At 39.4% G+C, this 18736-nt stretch overlaps 4 protein-coding genes across 5 annotated transcripts; 1 reads left to right on the top strand and 3 right to left on the bottom strand.

Moving 5' to 3' along the window:
- LOC109718791 (FH protein interacting protein FIP2) lies at positions 948 to 8630 on the top strand. The gene is made up of 11 exons (XM_020245190.1): positions 948 to 1067; positions 1926 to 2035; positions 3062 to 3196; positions 3982 to 4137; positions 4457 to 4540; positions 4835 to 4881; positions 5526 to 5599; positions 5761 to 5819; positions 6972 to 7031; positions 7632 to 7712; positions 8264 to 8630. Exons 1-11 carry the CDS (start codon positions 1019 to 1021, stop codon positions 8315 to 8317), a joined length of 909 nt encoding a protein of 302 aa, XP_020100779.1. The 5' UTR covers positions 948 to 1018; the 3' UTR covers positions 8318 to 8630.
- LOC109718471 lies at positions 9218 to 11683 on the bottom strand. Its single transcript, XM_020244728.1, has one exon. It carries the CDS (start codon positions 11681 to 11683, stop codon positions 9218 to 9220), a length of 2466 nt encoding a protein of 821 aa, XP_020100317.1.
- LOC109717946 lies at positions 12673 to 13649 on the bottom strand. The gene is made up of 2 exons (XM_020243909.1): positions 13439 to 13649; positions 12673 to 13206 (listed from the first exon to the last, which is right to left on the bottom strand). Exons 1-2 carry the CDS (start codon positions 13536 to 13538, stop codon positions 12728 to 12730), a joined length of 579 nt encoding a protein of 192 aa, XP_020099498.1. The 5' UTR covers positions 13539 to 13649; the 3' UTR covers positions 12673 to 12727.
- On the bottom strand, positions 14112 to 18353 carry LOC109718769 (zinc finger CCHC domain-containing protein 7-like). 2 transcript variants are annotated; one of them, XM_020245171.1, is made up of 8 exons: positions 17897 to 18353; positions 17619 to 17720; positions 17348 to 17506; positions 16029 to 16190; positions 15789 to 15905; positions 15582 to 15689; positions 15001 to 15496; positions 14112 to 14507 (listed from the first exon to the last, which is right to left on the bottom strand). In XM_020245171.1, exons 1-7 carry the CDS (start codon positions 18245 to 18247, stop codon positions 15071 to 15073), a joined length of 1425 nt encoding a protein of 474 aa, XP_020100760.1. In that variant the 5' UTR covers positions 18248 to 18353; the 3' UTR covers positions 14112 to 14507; positions 15001 to 15070. The 2 variants fall into 2 exon arrangements, with proteins under 2 accessions (XP_020100760.1, XP_020100761.1); XM_020245172.1 differs by having other exon boundaries at positions 17619 to 17714.

Raw genomic sequence — 18736 nt, 5'->3', positions numbered from 1 at the left:
AAGAAAAACTGCAGAACATATCCCAAATAAATAAACAACACCCCAAGAAAAGCTAAAAAAAAAAAAACTACTGTAGAATGAGTTGGAAACTTTGTGTCTCTGTGACATTTACACAACAAGAAGTAGTAAGTTTTAACTCTTATCCGCAAATCTAAATTATTATCAAGATAAGTAACAAGGATCTAACAATAGACTTTAATTAGTAACAGTTATAGTTATGTTTTCCGACCGTCTCTAGCGTAGGCAATAAAGGAGTTGATGAATTGGTATCCGAAGTCTTAAATTTAAAGTATAGTTACTTTATATTTTCAGCTAAATTCATTTTCAAATATACGGTGGTATACTATCTTATAACAAATAGTCTTTGATAGCTATAACACAATAAGCTAGTTACTTCAGATTTTTAACTTAGAGATCGTAATTTCGAAGTTTAATTATTTTATATTTCACTGAGTTTATTTCATTAAAAAAAAAAAAAAAAACAACACTACGCCGAACCCAACCCAACAAAATTGGCGAACCCAACCCTACGCCGTTAACTTACTAAAAACGTGGGCTGGGCCTAGGCCTAGGCCACATTATATTACTGGGCTTGGAGGGGCATTCTTGTGAATACGAGTCCCTCACCAGGGGTAGGATCGGAAGCGCGGCTCCTTTGGACCGGGTCTACCACGTCACCGTAGACCGCAAGATCATCTCTCTCAGTTTAGTCTCTTATATTATTCAAATCCTTAAAACTATAACAAAAAAAAAAAGCTCATTTTTCCAGACCTAAATTATTATTATTTTTTAATAATTATCAAACAACTATAGAAAACTAATTGTCTCTAAATTTATCTTAGCTTTTAAAGATCAAGTAAGTGTACTAAGATCGATGCGGTTCACGGCCACGTGGTGGACCAAGTCTATGGAAAAAGAGTTCTCGATCAAGGGTTCGACGCGAGCTTATTGCGAAGTGTCGAAGGGAGGAGACGCAGAGGGAGAGAGAGAGAGAGGAAGAGGAGGGAGAGTCGGAGCGATGGGTTCGAGCGCCCCCCTCTCACCTTCCCCAATCCTCCTCAACATCGGTGATCTCTCTCTCTCTCTCTCTCTCTCTCTCTCTCTCTCTCTCGCGATCTCAATCCCATCTCCCATCGATTTTTCCAACTATTTCCTTTTGATTCGTCTTTTTGTTTTTTTTTTTCGCATTTGATCGATTGGAATGGGTGGAAACAGGCCATTTGTAGCGCAAAACCCTAAATTTTTATTGCACTATGCGGTAGCTGTGACGTGTGGATCGGAGATGGACTAGGATCTCGCTAATCTGTTGTTTTAGCAAGTTTTGGTGATCGTAGGTTCGTAGCTAGGGCTAGAGCAGTGTAAATTGTTGTAGTGCTCGGCACTAGGAGCTAGGCGAATTCGCCAATTGGAGTAGGGCCTGGTTCGCCCTGCTGGAGAGTGCATCTCTGTTGGATGAAGTGTTGTGAGAATAGTACTTTTAGAAGAAGTACTATCGTAAAAGATTTTACTTCGACTGATTCTCTCTGCAACAGAAGTAGATGCACCAAATTAAAGCTTCTGCTTTTGAGCCGCAGAATGTCATTGTTGTTCCCTGCTAGAGCAAAAGGACGATACTTTTCTATTTGTTGAATGCTTTGCTGGACGGTTGCTGAAAGCAGAAGCAAAATGGGCGCCAAATAGGCGGTTAAGCAATTGAAGTAACCTTTTATCGGTCCGCTTCATTTGTGGTGCGCAAAGAGCTGGAGGTGCAATTGTTGAAATCGGTATTGATAATCGGCCCGGAGTCTACTAAAGTATACTTTACTTTTTCTTGTTATCTGAAGAAGGAACATGCTTCATTTTAAAAGAATTTTTAAGTCAAATGACTCCTCAAATTCGTAGCTTCCTTGTGCTTAGAGCTTACAAACATCTGTGCAAACTGACAGGGGGCAAGAAGTATGCAACAACTATCGATACACTTACTCAGCGTGAGCCTGATTCCATGCTCGCGGCGATGTTTAGTGGCAGGCATACAATTATTCAGGACTCTGAAACGGTACTGTGTATTTCTTGATGAAGTAGTAATTTCCATGATCATGTTATTCCGCAGTTTGATGATCTGTTCAGTTACTTGAGTTGTGCTTGAAGCCCTCGTTGTCACTTGAGTTCTTGTTCCATCGGTCTTAATACTATATTCGTGGCGAGAAAATAGCATTTTATCTTCACATTTACATAGTCAAATGTTTGCAATAAATTGGTGTATCTGTCTTTTTTATTTGAAATACTAGTGAATGTGCATATTTGTTTCTGAATTTACTAGGTAGAGTTCCTTAAACGAGTTGACTTCATGTTGTGAAACCTAGTAACATGGACCAGAGTACAAATATACACAAGTCAATGCCAATTCAAACCACTGATAAAGGGCTAGGACCACTGGTGCATTTTGCCTTTGATTTTTACCTTCATGCATATTGATATCTTCTGTTGTTTGGGAACTTACCTCAGCGAACCTCATAACAGTATTAGCAACACTTGATAGAGAGAGTAGTGCTGAAAGTTCCATAATGGTCTTAAATATGTATAAGCACTAAGAAGATACATTGATGCTCGGTATGTGGTGCTTCCAAATGGCAATAATATATCACAAATACATGTGCTTTTGCAGTATGTGACTCAAGATCTTGATCCATGGACAATAAGATCACACAGGCTTTAGCTCCTCTACTTCAACCCCTCCCTTTCCTGGATCATTCTGCATAATTATTCATTTGTTCTTGGTGGGACTTCATAGATATTTAAGCATCATCTTCTTTTGCATGAAAAGTTTCTGCACCATTTTGGCAAGAATTTTCTTACTTTTATCTTGTGACGGCTTTGCATAACAAAGTCATGTTATTCCTTTCATTATCCATGTTTTGCTCTTGCCTGCTGGCTGATCCTTCTTCTATGTTCTACAATACTTTTTCTCACTGAATGTTTGCCTTGTACTGCTCTTATATAGATTATGACTTCCTATCTGTTTGCTCTTGCGGAAATTATATGGTTCATCCTTTTATTGTTTGATTATGCTGATATTTTGCAGGGAATGATATTTGTTGATAGGGATGGGAAACAGTTCAGGCATATTCTCAATTGGCTGAGAGATGGTGTAGTTCCTGCCCTCCAAGAATCAGAATACCATGAATTATTGCGAGAGGCAGAATACTATCAATTACTTGTAAATAACGTTCTCCATGGTTGTTACAAAGTTTAAATAAAAATATTTCTGATTTCAGTGCTGACGTGACTGGTGTTAGTGAGTTATATCAATGTCCTGTTTCTTTGCATGGTTAAGTATTGTTTAGCAAACCATGAGCATCAATGGAGAATGTAGTAGGGCATTATCAATCCTCTTAGCCTACCCAAAGGGATAAAAATCATGGAAAGATTATGATCCACCCGGTGCACCTTGTAAGTGGAAAGACAGAAGATTATGCAGCGTAGCTGCATAGGTATTGGACACCTGGAGTTTGTTATTTCAGTTGCACATAATAATAACGTTTAGATGTCTCTTCGTGCAAAATATGTTGGTAGGTTGGTTTTGCAAGTTCTCACCTCTTTGTCATCAAATTGACTAGTTTGGAGTTCGGAGAGTTAGCTAACTCTGTGATTTATCACATGAATAGTTCTTGTGACTTAAAGAGTTTATCTCATGAATGATGAACCTATGCATGTTGAAGTCCTATTCTACCTTGTTGGAAGTAATTTGTAGAAGGTTGAATGACATGATGAATAAGTGCAAGGATGGGTAAGTTGTATGTCATTTTTCCATCCTCATGATATTAAGAGAACGATCCCCTGATTTGACCAATGTAAACGATGGAAGTGTGAGAGTTCATGTGTTGGCATTTATTTGATATGTTGCAAGTATCTATTTCCTCTGTTTTGCTCCATTTTTTTATTTTAGTTGTGGTGGATCAGTGTTCATCAATTCACTACTGTTGCTGCTATTGAATTTTGCAGGGGTTAGCTGACTACATAAAAGCAAATATGAATAAGAAGAAAGATGAAGATACTTCAAAACCTGAGTTGACACGAACAGACATTATCAAATGCATCCAGAATGAAAAAGTTAGATTTCGTGGTGTGAATCTTTCTCGCCTGGATCTCTCTAAGCTTGTAAGCTCTTAGAGTTGGCTAATTAGAGAACTCCTTTAACTTTTTAGAATAAACATGTTTTTTAAAGTTGTCAATTCCAAATTTAAGTAAAATTTTCTTTTACTATGGTGCCACATTATAGTGTTTACATCCCTTAAGTGGAAATGCTATTAACAGATGCAATTTTGGTAGAGGCAGATCACATTCAGTAATTTTGATCACATTGTATTTGACTAGATCCAATGAATCTATATGCCTCTGTCAAGAAATGTATCTGGTAATATCACTTAGGAAAGGACATACGAGAAAATTTAGCATTCTTTTTTTTTGTGATCTGCAGGACCTGTCGTTTGTCGACTTCAGTTATGCGTGCATTGAGAAAACCAACTTTTCATGCGCTAACCTTCAGAAAGCTAAGTTTGGGGTAGGATATGTTTATTTGGTTCTGCAGCAAATAATGCTTTAAATTTTACCACCAGTTTTCCGGATGAAGTTCCTTTGCTTAAGAAGAGGTTTTCTTGGTGCCTACCTCTTGTACTAACCTAGAATTTATGCCACATTCTTTGTATCATTGGAAGTACAATCAACTGACCCACTCTTGCTGACTAATACTGTACAACCTATTTGCTGTTAATGAAACAAAAACTAAACTATTTTTTCTGGTAATTTGTGCGCTTCATTAATATTTGGATATATTCTAACTTTATTTGTTTATCAGGACGTGAAGGCTGAAGGTTCTATCTTCCATGATGCTATTTTGCGTGAGTAAGATACTTCTTCGTCATTGCTTCAGTGATCTGTGCTTCTTTATAGAATGTGTAACATTGAGTATATTTTACATTCTGTTATATTATCATAAGACCGGTTAATGCTTCATCCTTTCTAGAGAGAAAAAAGAATAGAAAAGGCAAGAAAACAGTGTACACCATTTTTTTTCTCGGACAGTTTCTCAGCCTATTTATAATAATTAGTCTTATATGAAACCGCATTATATATTTGTTTTTTCTGTTTCGTAAAGCCTCCTGATTGTCTTCATGGCGCAATTTAAAGTCTTATTGAGAAAAACCTGTTTTTGTAAATGATGTGTCAAGGCACACTGCATGATGATGGTCTTTGTATAGGCACTGTAGATTCCATAATGATACTCATGATGCATAACTGCATTTACAATTTTACAGTCAATCAATATTTTAGTGAAGTTCTCTAATGTTCATTATTTTGTATAATATTTCGAATTACAATTTTACAGTCAATCAATATTTTAGTCAAGTTCTCTATTGTTCATTATTTTGTATAATATTTCGAATTGCACTAATTGAAATCAATGTCAACTTGTTTTCTCTCTTCCTCTTTTTTCCACATCAAATTTGACAACGGAAGTCCCTAATTTTCTGTGTCGTCAATAACAGATGTGAATTTATTGGAGCGAATCTTCGCGGAGCTATATTAGATAGGGCAAACCTTCAGAGTGCAAACTTGCAAGGTCATTTCTTTAATAAAAATTAGTGAGCTTCCGCTATTTTTTCCTTTTCATGCTGTTTATTCGAATTATATACATTTGTAATATTCGTTGTGATTCTTTGATGTTCTTAAGGCTCTATATTCGTGACTGACAGTTAGATCCAAACAATTTTTATTTTGCAGATGCATGCTTAAAAGAATGTAGCTTTTGTGAAGCAGACCTTCGATCAGCGCATTTGCAGGTTAACTGAGCTTTATCGGTTTTATATAGTTTGTTCTGTTATAGACAGCAATACATTATGGCATTTCAGTTGATGATTACAGTAAAGCCATAGAATTTCTCTTATGTTCGAGGACTGTTTATCTTTTTGGCAATCGCATATTTACTATTGTTTCTTTTCAGACTGACTGACATGACTTGTACTAACTAACCAAAAATGTATTTGTACTAACTAACCAAAAAATGCCTTCTGACATGGATTTTACCATCACAAAAAAAAATGATAAATTTCATCAGGTATATTATAGTCTTTGCAAGTGGATGACTCTATTATCGGTGCTTCAATGACTTCCAAAGAAGTTCTAAACTAGTAGCTCAGTTATCATGGTTTCTGATTTCAATCATCTAAACGTACAGCACTCTGTGGTTAACATGCCTATCTGGGAAATTAAGGAAAGAGTCATATCACTAAATTGTTTTCAAGAGTTGGAACATGAATCTTGGCATCCTTTTCCCTTCATGCTGTACCACTGAGTTGGCTTCTACAAATTAAAACTTTCCTGTTTCTTTCTAAGTATGTCCTTGTTGTCTTGTCTAAATATGAATATAACATAGACAGACAGCTTTTAATTTTATCTCTATAAACCTAAAAGAGCTTTTAGGAAAAGGAAAGTAGGAGAAGAGAAATGAGCAATAAACTGATTTGCTAATCAAACCATTTGTATTACCTTCTTTTCATCAACTTGATGTTGATGAGTAATAGTACTTGGGAATAACCGAAGAGAAGATATCAACTGTTGTATTGTCCTTAATAAAGTGAAAGCATTTATCTTCAAATAATGCCTATATTAAGCGTATCACTTTGCAACGCTTGGTTGTGTACAATCATCACAATGGAGCAGTATAAGATCAGTACTGGAGCGAGGTGTTGTACTAACCTTTCGTTGTACTTTCAATACTCAAATATTGGATATTGATGTAAGCTATAGCAAAATAAAGTTATACACTATGTGATCGGTAGCTCGATTTAACTGTTTGGCATGATAAAAATTGATGCTTCCTTCACAGAATGGACAAAGGTTATTGTATATAAATCGATGCTTCATGTTTACCTTCTGGTTTATTAACGTTGAGACTGATAAAGATGTAACAGTTGATTATTGCTGATTTTCAGAGTGCGAACCTTGTTGACGCTAACCTAAAAGGAGCAAATCTAGAAGGAGCTAATCTCAAGGTAAAAGGCTTATTGTGCCTGCTGTGTTGAATGTTGAAAGCTGTAATACTGTAATTCATGTCAAGAAATGTAAATTTTCTTCTGACCTCATTATTCGGAAAAAAAGAAAATAGAAACACTCGTATTCTCTAGGATAGAATGTATCCATGGGAAGAAGGGACTTTTCACATGTCAGAAAAGAGTATCTGCTGCTGCTTATGCAGTATGGAAATTATTTTTTGTGATTGTTGCCTAGCTTTGATATCCAATTAATGTGGTGTCTGACAATGCATTTGAACTGTTCATTGGTGCTTATATGCCTAAGCTTGTCCTCACTTAAAGATATGTATAAGCTATAAATGAAGTAATGTTGGAAGATACGTCATCAAGATGATTCGTCCTAGGTTAACCTGTTCCATTTAATCAGTTTTCTTTTTTTTTTTACATTTACAATCTTCCTAATTATGTCTTTTAGCCGTATCCTTTCTACATTTATTTCTGAAATTGTTAGACAATGTACTAAATTTGGCAAAATATTTCATTAAAAGAGGGAAGCACTCGCCTTTTTTAATTAGTACTTATTTGCAATTCTCCAATTTGCATTTCTCGTTTAATATGCAGGGAGCAAAGTTGGCTGGTACGAATTTGCAGGGTGCAAATCTTCAGCGGGCTTACTTGCGAGAAGTCGATTTGCGCGAAACTGTAAGTCTACAGTTATATCCTTTCTCCCGAGACAAAAGTTCCTTTGTCAAAAAAAAAGTTAATATGTTGTTCTTAAGCACCTGTTATTCTTGCTCTTCTAGCTTTGACTGCTTCCAAATTTTGCCTCATTTGGTTGCATGATTCGGAATAAAAGAAGTAAATAAATTTTGTTAACGAATCTCACGTGCTCACACATATAGCATTTGCGACTTGTTATCTACCTTAATACATTCTTTATAGGATCATTATCCATCCACTATTTACTTATGTTTTTTTTCTTTTCGGCATTAATGCGAGATCACCAATGGGAACCTGTCCCCACCCAGCTTAGTGGTATTCTAATTCATGTCAAGTACCTAATAAATAAATGGGTACTATGATAATATGGTGCGTTGATATGTCACATGGTCTGAAAAATGCAAAAACACAGAAGATTATGGCATCATTATGTAAAACGTTAAAAGTAGGATACACTCATTCCAGTTCCTTTTTCCTCATACTTAGATCGAGTTGGTGTAGAAATTTTTCATTCTTATTACACTGTGAAACAGCAATTAGAGGGGGCGAAGCTTGGTGGTGCAAATCTACTGGGAGCTATCAGATGAGTGAGGCATAAATCAATGGCCAAAGTCGTTTTTGTACCATACACTTGGTATTAAGCTGTGCCTGTTGCATCTACGATTGTCGCGAGCACCGGTGGTTTCAATTGTCTTTACTATATAACTAAAGATCATGTGGAAATGAGAATGTATTATAAGTTTATGAATGAATCCCATGTTAGGAGTTAATAGTAACTGCAAAACTCACGTGTTCATCGTGTCACGGCTACTTTGGTTTTCTAGAGGACATTGGTTTACAATGGCAGTGTCTATATTCTTTGATTTGCTATATATCTCAATTGGCCAATACCGAAACGCATATCATCCCCTCCCCCACTTTGTTTTTGGGAAAACTTCAAAAACCCCCGTGTGGTTTCGCACTTTTTTATTTTAATATCATGTGGTTTACAGAGTCTCAAGTTAGTATCATGTGGTTTTGCACTTTCTCACTTTAGTACCCTGTGATTTAACGTGTATCAAGTTAGTGCTATGTGGTTTTATTTTTGTATCAAGTTAGTATCTTGTGGTTTTATTTTTTTATCAAATTAGTACTCTGTGGTTTTATTTTTCTTTTAATGAATATTAAATCATATGGTACTAAAGTGAGAAAGTGTGAAACCACAATGGGGGTATTTGAAGTTTTTTTTTTTATCTTTTATTTATTTATTTGTTGAAAGAGAGAACAGAAGTTCCTTAGTTGTGACATACTTCTTTCTTAAGGTGTAGTTCGAATGGCCTGATTCGTTCAAAACACAAAATTGATGTATGAAATATTAACAAAGTGCAATAATTGTATGGAGCTGGAACTTATGTTGTCTGTAATTGATATACTAAAAAACATTGCAAATTGATGCAGATTAAATCATTAAATTGAATATAAGAAATCATACAATGCTGATCAACAAGTCAAAATTTCGATTGGCACATTATGGACTGCTCCATGAGTATGCAAGTCGACCGCGTTTCCGGATGCTCCGGTCCGTAAATAACCTCCTTGATGCCGACCGCCGTCCTACAAAGTTGCTCCGCGACGTCGTGCTGACAACCTCTCATCATAATCATCGCTCTTCTATCCAGTATCGTCGCACGCACACGCTCGAGATCGCAGTAAAGCAAAGGATTAGGCTCTACACTCGACATCCTCTTCGGATTGAAGCATGATGATGCATACTTTTTCTCTTCGGAGAGGAAAGAATCGACTAGAACTTCGAGTGCTCGAGAGGACAAGCGTAGGAGCTCGAGGACCGCGTTGTACATAGAGAACATTGTGAAGCTCTGGGACGCAAGAGGCAACACGAACCGCTTGATGAAGGACAGCAGATCACGGGTCGGAAGATCGACGGTCACGGGACCTGTCCCGGATCTAAACAGCAAGAAGCAAGCAGCCCAAACATGATCTGAATGTCGCGAGACGGATCCTTCTTTAATGATAGCACGAACGACCGCTGATCTAGCAAACTCAGCATTGCTTCTTCTGCGCGCGTGTAGATTCACAATGTCGTGGAATGACAGATACCCTTCTCTGGCGCAGCTCCTCGCCAAACCGAATCTGATCAACATAGAAGAGGCTTCGGCTTCTGGATTGTTCTTAGTAGCAGCAGGTGCGATGCACAAGGAACAGGAGAGCACACGAGCAAACCCCTTCCGAACCTGCGTAAGCTGCTGACGCCCTTTGGAAATTCCACGAGCAGCGAGAGCAAGCATCGAGATTGGGATCGGCGAGGGCGCAAACCAACTGCTGGCCTCGATCATTCTCGACGCCAGCTTTCCGAGATTCTTTTCGCGGTCCAACAGCGAGAAGCACAGGTCGAGGAGCTGCACGAGGAAGGGATTGCGGCTCAACAAAACGTCGTCCTTCGTAACCCAGGAAATTTCTCTCATCGGCATATCATCTATCGCATTTAGTAGCTCGAGTGGTCCAATTCGGAGCTCGCAAAAGATTGCCCCAACTATTGCAAGACCAAGAGGGAGCCTACCAATCTTCTCTTCAATGAGCCTCAGAGCATCAATATCTTGTGTTCTCAGATCTCGAGAGCTCCCCTTCATCAAAGACAGCGCCTCCGACGGAGGCAAGTGCGATAATCTCAGCGGCTTACCGATCGATATCTGGGGCAACCGAGTGGAGATGATCACGTGGGTGCCCCCGCCGGAACGGGGCAGAAGATCCACGATAGATCTCCCGTCCCACCAATCCTTCTCGCTTTCCAAATTATCAATCACAAGAAGGAAAGGAATGTCTCGCGCGAGCTCCTTTCGGACCCTGCCAACGGCGTCTCCTTCCATAAGCTCGAAGCTCCCGCGCCTGCTACTGCCCAGGGAAACTTCACTCTCGAAACCGACATCGATGCCCAACCGAGGCAGCAGTTTCATGTAGTTCTCGCGGAGATACCTCACCTCGCCACCGGCCCATAAAACCAGTTTGTACCTCTTCGAGAACCGATACGCGAATTCGAGCAAGAGCTCCGTCTTTCCAATACCCGAATCACCGCAGACGCAGGCCACGCCATTGCCGCCGCTGCTCCTTTCTATGTCATCTTCGAATTGCTCCCACATTGGCGGCATCTCGCCTTCGCCTTTGCTGCTCTCTGCAAACTGCTTTGACGGGCCCGCGCTCATCGATGCTCGGCTATTCGCCGCCTCTCCGAAGAGCAGCAATTCAAGCTCATGGAGCTCCCTCGTCCTACCGACAAAGTTAGCATTTCGCGGGAAGGGGAACTCGTCGGCCGCCAATTCTCGCCACCGCCTAACCGATTCTGCCGCGTACTTCCTGCCTAACCGCAATCCGATGAGCTCGACGGCGTCGAAGACGCAGCCCCGTAGATTTCCCTCATCGGCTTCCAATCTCACCGCTGCGCACGACAGCGCATGCAACGCCGCCGCGCACTCCTTCTCCGAGCCGCCGCATCTCATCCAGGCGGCGGAATCCTCTTTCGAGGGCTTTACCCCGAAGAACAGCGGCACGAGATTGCCCCTCTCCGAGAACATGAGGATCTCTTCGACGCTGCAGGGGCTCGAAAGGGAGCCCGCGGAGACGACGACGACGCCGAGCGAGGCGGCGCCCATGGCGGCCTCCCTCGCGGCGCCGGCGCCGCGCGCCGCAAAGCACGCGATCCCCTGCGCCTCGAGCTCCGCGCGGAGCCACGCCACCAATCGCCGGACCGCCGGGCCGTCGCCGGCGCCGGAGAAGCCGAGGTACACGTCGCAGCGCCGGGCTCTCCAGGGGAGGAGCGGGAAGGGGAGCGCGGCGGGGTTCTCCTCCTCGCCCGCGACGTGTTCGACGAAAGGCCCCAACGAGGAGGACGGCGCGGGCGCGGGCGCGGGCGCGTTAGGGTTCCGGGGGATCCCCACGGGCGATTCGGAGAAGGGATCCATGGGAGGAGTCGAGCGAGGCGGAGGAGAGGATCCTCCATGGGAGGTAGATATAGTGCGTGGGTGGGAGCTCTCGAAGCTCTCTCCATGTCGAGGAGGAGTCGGAATCGAAGTAGGAAAAAGGGAGACCCTCGCAACGGTCACTCCTACTAGAGAAAGGATTCGGGTAATTCCCAGTACACGTTGCCTATTTCCTTAACAGGAATGGGCAATTTGCACAAAACCCCCTGATATTCGCTAGACTTTTTTTTTTATTTCCTAATAGTATTTATAAGAAATGGAAAAGCTTCAAAACGCTTCCTTGTCCTATGAATTTAGAATAACATAGCCTAGCTAGAATACGAACCTAAATAGTATTTACCACTAACTTTTTAACTCTTGAATGGCTAGAGTTTATGATTTGGTGGTGTTATTGTTATAGACCTGATGATTGAAAAATTAGTTAGTAATAGACACTATTTTTGTAAAATATTTTACAACATAGAGTAGCAAAACAATAATTTTTGTTAAAAGTATATATATATATATATATATATATATATATATATATATATATATATATATATATATATATATATATATAAAAGATGATAAATGTTTATTACAAACTGGCGAATGTTACCTATATTAGTAAGAGATCTAAGTTTTGCCTAAAGGACGGCGCATCCATGTATCTATGCATCTTTGCATCAATCGAGATTTGATGTTTAGAAGAGTATTTCAACTTCGTCGTGCCAATAATTAGAGGCTCATAAATCCATAATTTTTATTTTCTTGTTGAACATCCGTTCGTTAGCTTCTAAAACTAAAGAAGTTATTTCAGAAGTCAAATTAAATAACCACCGAAGTAGAGGCGAAATACTAGCTGATTGTTAATAATGTGAGTACTAAAAGCACTAAAACTATATTATACATGCAAAATTAATCTCTTTAATCTAAAATGATGTCGCAACATGTTAGCATGAATTTGAGTTGATGAATAACACCATCACTAGTGTCACAATTTCATACTTATAATTGTAGATTTACAGTTGCAAGTTCCAAATTTTATTCCTTGGTTTTCGGTAATCCTTCGTATGTTGCCCTCTTGTGTCTCCCACATATAACAAACCATACCAGTAAGATGGCCACCACAACATTCAAGATCACATGCTTATTCCTGTTCAAACTCCTTGCAACACCCCAAACACTAACATGATTTTGTCTCCTCATGTTAGTGATCATATGATCCTGTTTAATCGAGTCATCTTTTATCTCCTCAGTTTGTAATTGTTCGTCATTTTTACGGTAGATATTGTTGTTGTGATCAGAAGGCGCGTTTTGATCTCGATTGATTGGCCTTGGCACTATCACATAGAGGACATCCTGATGGAATTTTGCGCGGATCACGTTGAGATCGCAATCCTCGGGGAGTCGGAAACTCTCGAGGAAGTGGCACCATCTGTTCCCCTCCACTGCACGCTCTCCGCTGATCCTGAGGTTTCTGGAGTTGTCAACTTTCACCTTCAACTCATCCTTCTTGAATCCTTTTTTTGGTCCAAATGAATTGATCAAAAAAATATTAAAAGTAAGCCGCGAATCATTTGTAATGTGGTAGTTTCGGTAGTGTATCAAATTGAGGCAAAAAAAAGAAAGAAGCAATAAGTAGTGTATCAAACTCTCGCCTTCACAGCCATCCACATTGTAGATCAAGAAAGACAAAAGATCGAAAAAAAAAAAACGTTAAAAATAATTTTTCGACGAAGTTATAAACCATGCCTGCGACATCAACAACCAGCGTGTCGAACTCTTTCCCTCGAGACCATTCGTAACGTGGATCGACCCCCGAATAAACTCGAGGCCCTTGCGTAGTTTTCATGAGTTATTCTGCCTCCTCCCCTTCCTCAGAAGATTCAATGGTGATAGCACAATTGAGTGAAAGGGCATGCAATGAGCTCCAGCATATAATGAATAATAACCCTTTGAGCTACATTACCTGGAACAGGTGTTATTCCTCTTTTGCTTCCTTTAAGAATTGGGTTTTCCTGGAGGCTTCTTCGCGTAAATCTACCTTGTTTACTCTGCACTCTTCTGTGTTTACTTACCTCAATGTATTTGCTTGGCTCTTTACTTTTCTGAAAGATAAGAAGATTTGATTTTGCTTTTAATCCAAGTGACTACTTGGTAGTATCTGTATCAAAACTTTTGCCGAGATTTAAGAGTTTCATAAACCATCAGTTGTTAACTGCTAACTGAATACACACTTTTTTAACCTGAAAAGATATTTAAGTTACAAAATGTGATAAGAGTTGATAGATTAATTTGACAAAATCTACAGTTCAATTACTCAAATCAAAACAAATCAATTTTGAGGAGGCCAAAGAATTAAAAAAAAAAAACATCTGCGGAAAACCTAAGCTTTAAGAGGACACACAGAATCCCACAAAGCCTCTGTTTGGAAACCATCTTCATATAATAAAAAATCAACAGCACAATAGTTCTCATATCTCTTGAAATTGTGAATCAGATTCAAAGAGAACAGTTCTAGAGAGACCATACATCCCGCAATTTATCGCTCTCTTTCTCTCTCTCTCTCTCTCTCTCTCACAGCAGGTTATTTTAGGCTGCAGAAGAATATTCTTTGAGGAAGGAATGCAGCAAATTTAACCACCACGCAAAACCCAAAAAAAAGAAATTAAATTTAAAAGACTGCTACTAAATTTGTTTCATCTATCTACAATTGCTCGAGACATAAAACATTACATAATATACAGGATGTAATTAGCCCCCAAGCATGCGATAAATACAACCTTGTTCTCAGTCTCATAAGGTTTTCTGTCTCCACACCCTGCAGAAGCAAACACAGGTTTCATAAGACAAAGATCATTAAAATTTGTTTAGACCCATTAAAAAAAAAAGAAAGAGTCTTAAGCCATATAATGTTTAGAAATTGCCTAACTTTCACGATGAAACTCTTATGAAAGTAGCTACTAGCAATATTGTGGCGAAAAGTGATTAATGCTTCAATTCTTCCTCCTAACGGACTGTGGAAAAGGTGTTGAAATATTCATGGTTGATAATAGATTCGTCGTTAGAGGAAGTGTACATCCTAAATAACTCTGACATTACGGATGATGACAGCTGATCCCAGGTGCTACAAACAAAAGAATAAAGACCATCCACAATTGCCTCTAAATATATGCATAGATATGGGATGAAAGAGATAATACCAATGTTCTGTTTTCATGAGAGAGTAGCCACTCTGAAGCTTATCTAAACATAATAATTAAAAAATAATGAGCTGATATGTTCAGAACTTCTCAGGAGTCAGTCCAATTTACCTGTTCCGAACTTCTTTCCTTCCGGAGTTGTCTAGCAGAACGAAAAAATAAAATGAATTTCCAACTAAGTTCACCCAAAACGAAGATGGGAGTTAACAAATCTCGAGTCCGAATATCCATGCTTGTGCGCACTCTTAGAAGAGTTTGAGCTGGGAGATGCGAAAACTGACTTCTGCTTCTTAAAAGACTCAGAACTTGAAGCATATTTCCCACCAGAACCTAAGTAATGACTTCCGTGACCCCTTTGGACTGGCGTTGACGGAGATGCCCAACCTTTTGATTTGTATCTCTTTGTTGGCAGGTCACCCGGATCATCAACAATCCAACCACCCTTAATTCTTGAATTGAATGATGTTGTTTCTCTTTGTTCATGTGCAAAAGATTTTCTTTTACTGGCTTTGCCAATGTCGTGCGGCACCGACCTAAAACTGACTAAATCTCTTTTCTCCTTTGCCGACTTCCAACTAGGAGTTGATGATTCGCCTTTCTTTCCATGCTGCAGAAACCATGCATATTAATTATAACTTCGTAAAAGAAATGGAAAACCCAACATTGATACTGCATCATCCATCCAAGGTAACCTTGATTTTTTTTGTACAGCCGCGCGCAAAGTGCCCTTCTTCACCACATTTGTAGCATAGAGTTGGTGACGCATCCACACAAACTTCACCACGTGGCTTCGCACATCCCTGAATTAGATCATGATTGCCATCACATATTCATCAAATTAAGTAAATGAAAACCTAGGCTTTTTTGTAAACTGAAATAAAATGGTCCATCCGACTTACAGAACCAGCGTGACCGGCCTGAGCACAATTATAACAAGAGACTTCTGTTGTATTGCTATGTGCAAACTCCGCACAACATAGATGACCATGCTTTTGGCATATATAGCACTGTATCTCCTGTAAAACACTAGCACAGTTCTCAACGTTAACGAAAAACAAACATATTGTGAACCTTTTCAACCACATAGATTCATCTCAAAATTTCATAACAAGTTAACAAGGAACAGCAGATGCACTAACCTTCATATCATCTGGTGGGTAGTTGTTTCTACATGAGAACATATCATGTCCTACATCTCCGCATCGTAGACATATTTTAGAATCCTGAGAAATCTTTTTATTCTTATCGGGGCAGTCCTTCGCAATATGCCCTCTTCTTTTACAGATGAAACAATCTTGCCCCTGTAAAAAGATCAGGTAGATCGGATAAAAGGTAAATAAATATATCGCCGGTAAACAGAATATACAGGATTTGTTATTAACATTACAAATGTGATATTATTAACAATGGTGCAGCCAGTGCAGTTCTAAGCAGAAATATATATATATATATATATAGAATCCGGCTACTATAGTCAGTACGATCGCCTTCGTACTGTTTTCGATGATAGAGCTTCTGAATCGACGATCCATACCGTTAAATATTATCTAGAGCATTTAAAACTTCTAGAAATCAAATTTTATAATTTTTCGATATCATTTACCTTACGATTAAAAGCTCACAAAATTGACAATTTTTAACGGCCGGTATGAGATATTTGCAAGTTTAATGGTGAAAAAGAATCGGAATAGGTTGAATTTTTAATAGAAAATTCTATTCACTACCTAAATAAAGATCAATAACTCCGATCTTAAATTGAAGGATCCGATCATCCATTTTTAGAACGTCGTTCGATTTTAACCGTTCATTTTATACTCGCTTGATGGGCTTTATAATAATTTCGAAAAATTACAAAATTTATTTTTTATAAGTTTCAAATACTCTAGATCATGTTTAACGGTGTGGATCATAGATTTGAAAACCCCAATATCGAAAACAACTTATGAGTACGAAGGGCTCTATACTCATAAGCGTATAGTAGCCCTACTATATATATATATATATATATATAAGAAAACAAATTGCAATACATCAGATGCAAAACTTAAGGAAACAGCACCATGACATTTATATCACAAAGTACCAAATTGCCGAAATCCCTTCATAACGTAATTAGCAAATAGGGAAGAGGGGGGGGAAAAAAAAAGTAGTAGTAGTAAGACAATAACAAATGTTACAATCAGCAAATAGCATCCCCCTAAACTAAGATAAAGCAAGTGTGTAACCACATCAACAAGGATACATTAATTATAATCACTTAAGTAAAATAGTGCAGAACTACAAAGCGATTTTTACAAGTTTAGAGTACAGCATAAGGTATTTATGAAAGAGAACCTCCGCAGACCTCTTCTACAGAAGAAATAATCACATGCACTAGTTACCTAAATTTCTACTTACATGCCAATACAAAACAAAAGGGAAATTCATTGGCTAATTCAGAATTACGTGGTGGGCTAACCTGCGTGCACTGCTTTGCACTGTGCCCGAACAGCCCGCAAACAAAGCACGGCTTTTGCCGCTTCTCCATCGTGCAACTCGCGGCCACATGACCTTCCTCGCCACAATTAAAGCAAGTCTCCCATTTGCTCTCCATGGGATCGAAGTACCTCGGACCTCGCTGATTCAAATAAACACAAAATGAATGACCTAAAGTAAGCTTTAAAACTCAGAGACAAATACCCAAAATAGAACACCCTTAGCAGGAAAAAAAAAAACAATTTTGGTCTCACAAGAAGCTTCCGCAAAACTGCATTGTCCGATGTTTCGTTCACTTCGGTAAGCACGGATTCGGCTGTTCCCAATGGTTCCTCTTCAGTTCCAACTACCTGTGGCTGAGTAAATGCACAGTTAATATTACTCATTAGAGAGAAAACAGAGCATCTTACATAAATTACCAAGAACAAAACTTTACTCAAAGTATAAGTGTTCATCCATCCACCAAACAATTAGGAAAAATTTTCCGCTACATAAACAGCTAAATTTGCTACCTTGCGGGCACGAAACTTACAATCTCGCTCTCGTCGACGTGCGTACTCTTCATCTTCTCCCTCTTATTCTTCTTCGTCGACTTTTTCGTCTTCTTCGTCCTCTCCCCCTCTTCGACCTCGCCCTCCTCGTCGTCGTCGGAGGAGGAAGAGAGGTTTACGACCATGGCGGAGGCCACGGCGTCGCCCCCACCCTCGCTCCCCCGCCTCATCGCCTCGCGTTGCCGCGCCTTCTCCAAGATCGCGAGCGTGAGGTCCTCGTTCCCCTCGTCGTCCTCGTCGTCGTCGCTGCTGCCGAGGACGATCGCCGGCTCCGCCTCCCTCGCTTCGTCCTCGGGATCGACCTTCCCCCTCGGTCTCCATCGATGCCCCATCAAGTAGGAGGAGACGAAACCCTAGGAATCGAGCGAGCGAGCTCTCTCGGCGATAGGCGATTAGGGTTTACCCTTTCACTTCGTCTCTAGTAGTTGTTGGGACCTGAACTGTTCGTGAACCCAAAGCTTATTAAAGCCCGGATTGGATTCGGACTCAACCCGACTCGGCCGAAAACAAATTTTAAATATTACTTTTATAATTTAAAAATATTTTATATGAGAATATATAACCATTGTTTTTTTTTTTGGCCTTTTTGTGTTAAAATTATTATTGGTTTTGTATTTTTACAGATTTAGACAGTATTTTTAAATTCCAAAATTTTCAAAATCTAATCAAAATGCTTTTATGTCTAAAACGCTTGGAGGGTAGGTTTACACATAGAAGCATTTTCAATAGATTTTTAAAAATTTAGATCAAAACTAAAATCCAAAGGACGGCTCAATTCTATAAAAACGCCAAATCAATAGCTTTTTTATGCAAAAGAAAAA

Source organism: Ananas comosus, linkage group 12, assembly GCF_001540865.1.
Source record: "Ananas comosus cultivar F153 linkage group 12, ASM154086v1, whole genome shotgun sequence".
Classification (NCBI taxonomy): domain Eukaryota; kingdom Viridiplantae; phylum Streptophyta; class Magnoliopsida; order Poales; family Bromeliaceae; genus Ananas; species Ananas comosus.
Note: the sequence above shows the minus strand (reverse complement) of the source record. Positions and strands in the feature narration are given on the sequence as shown.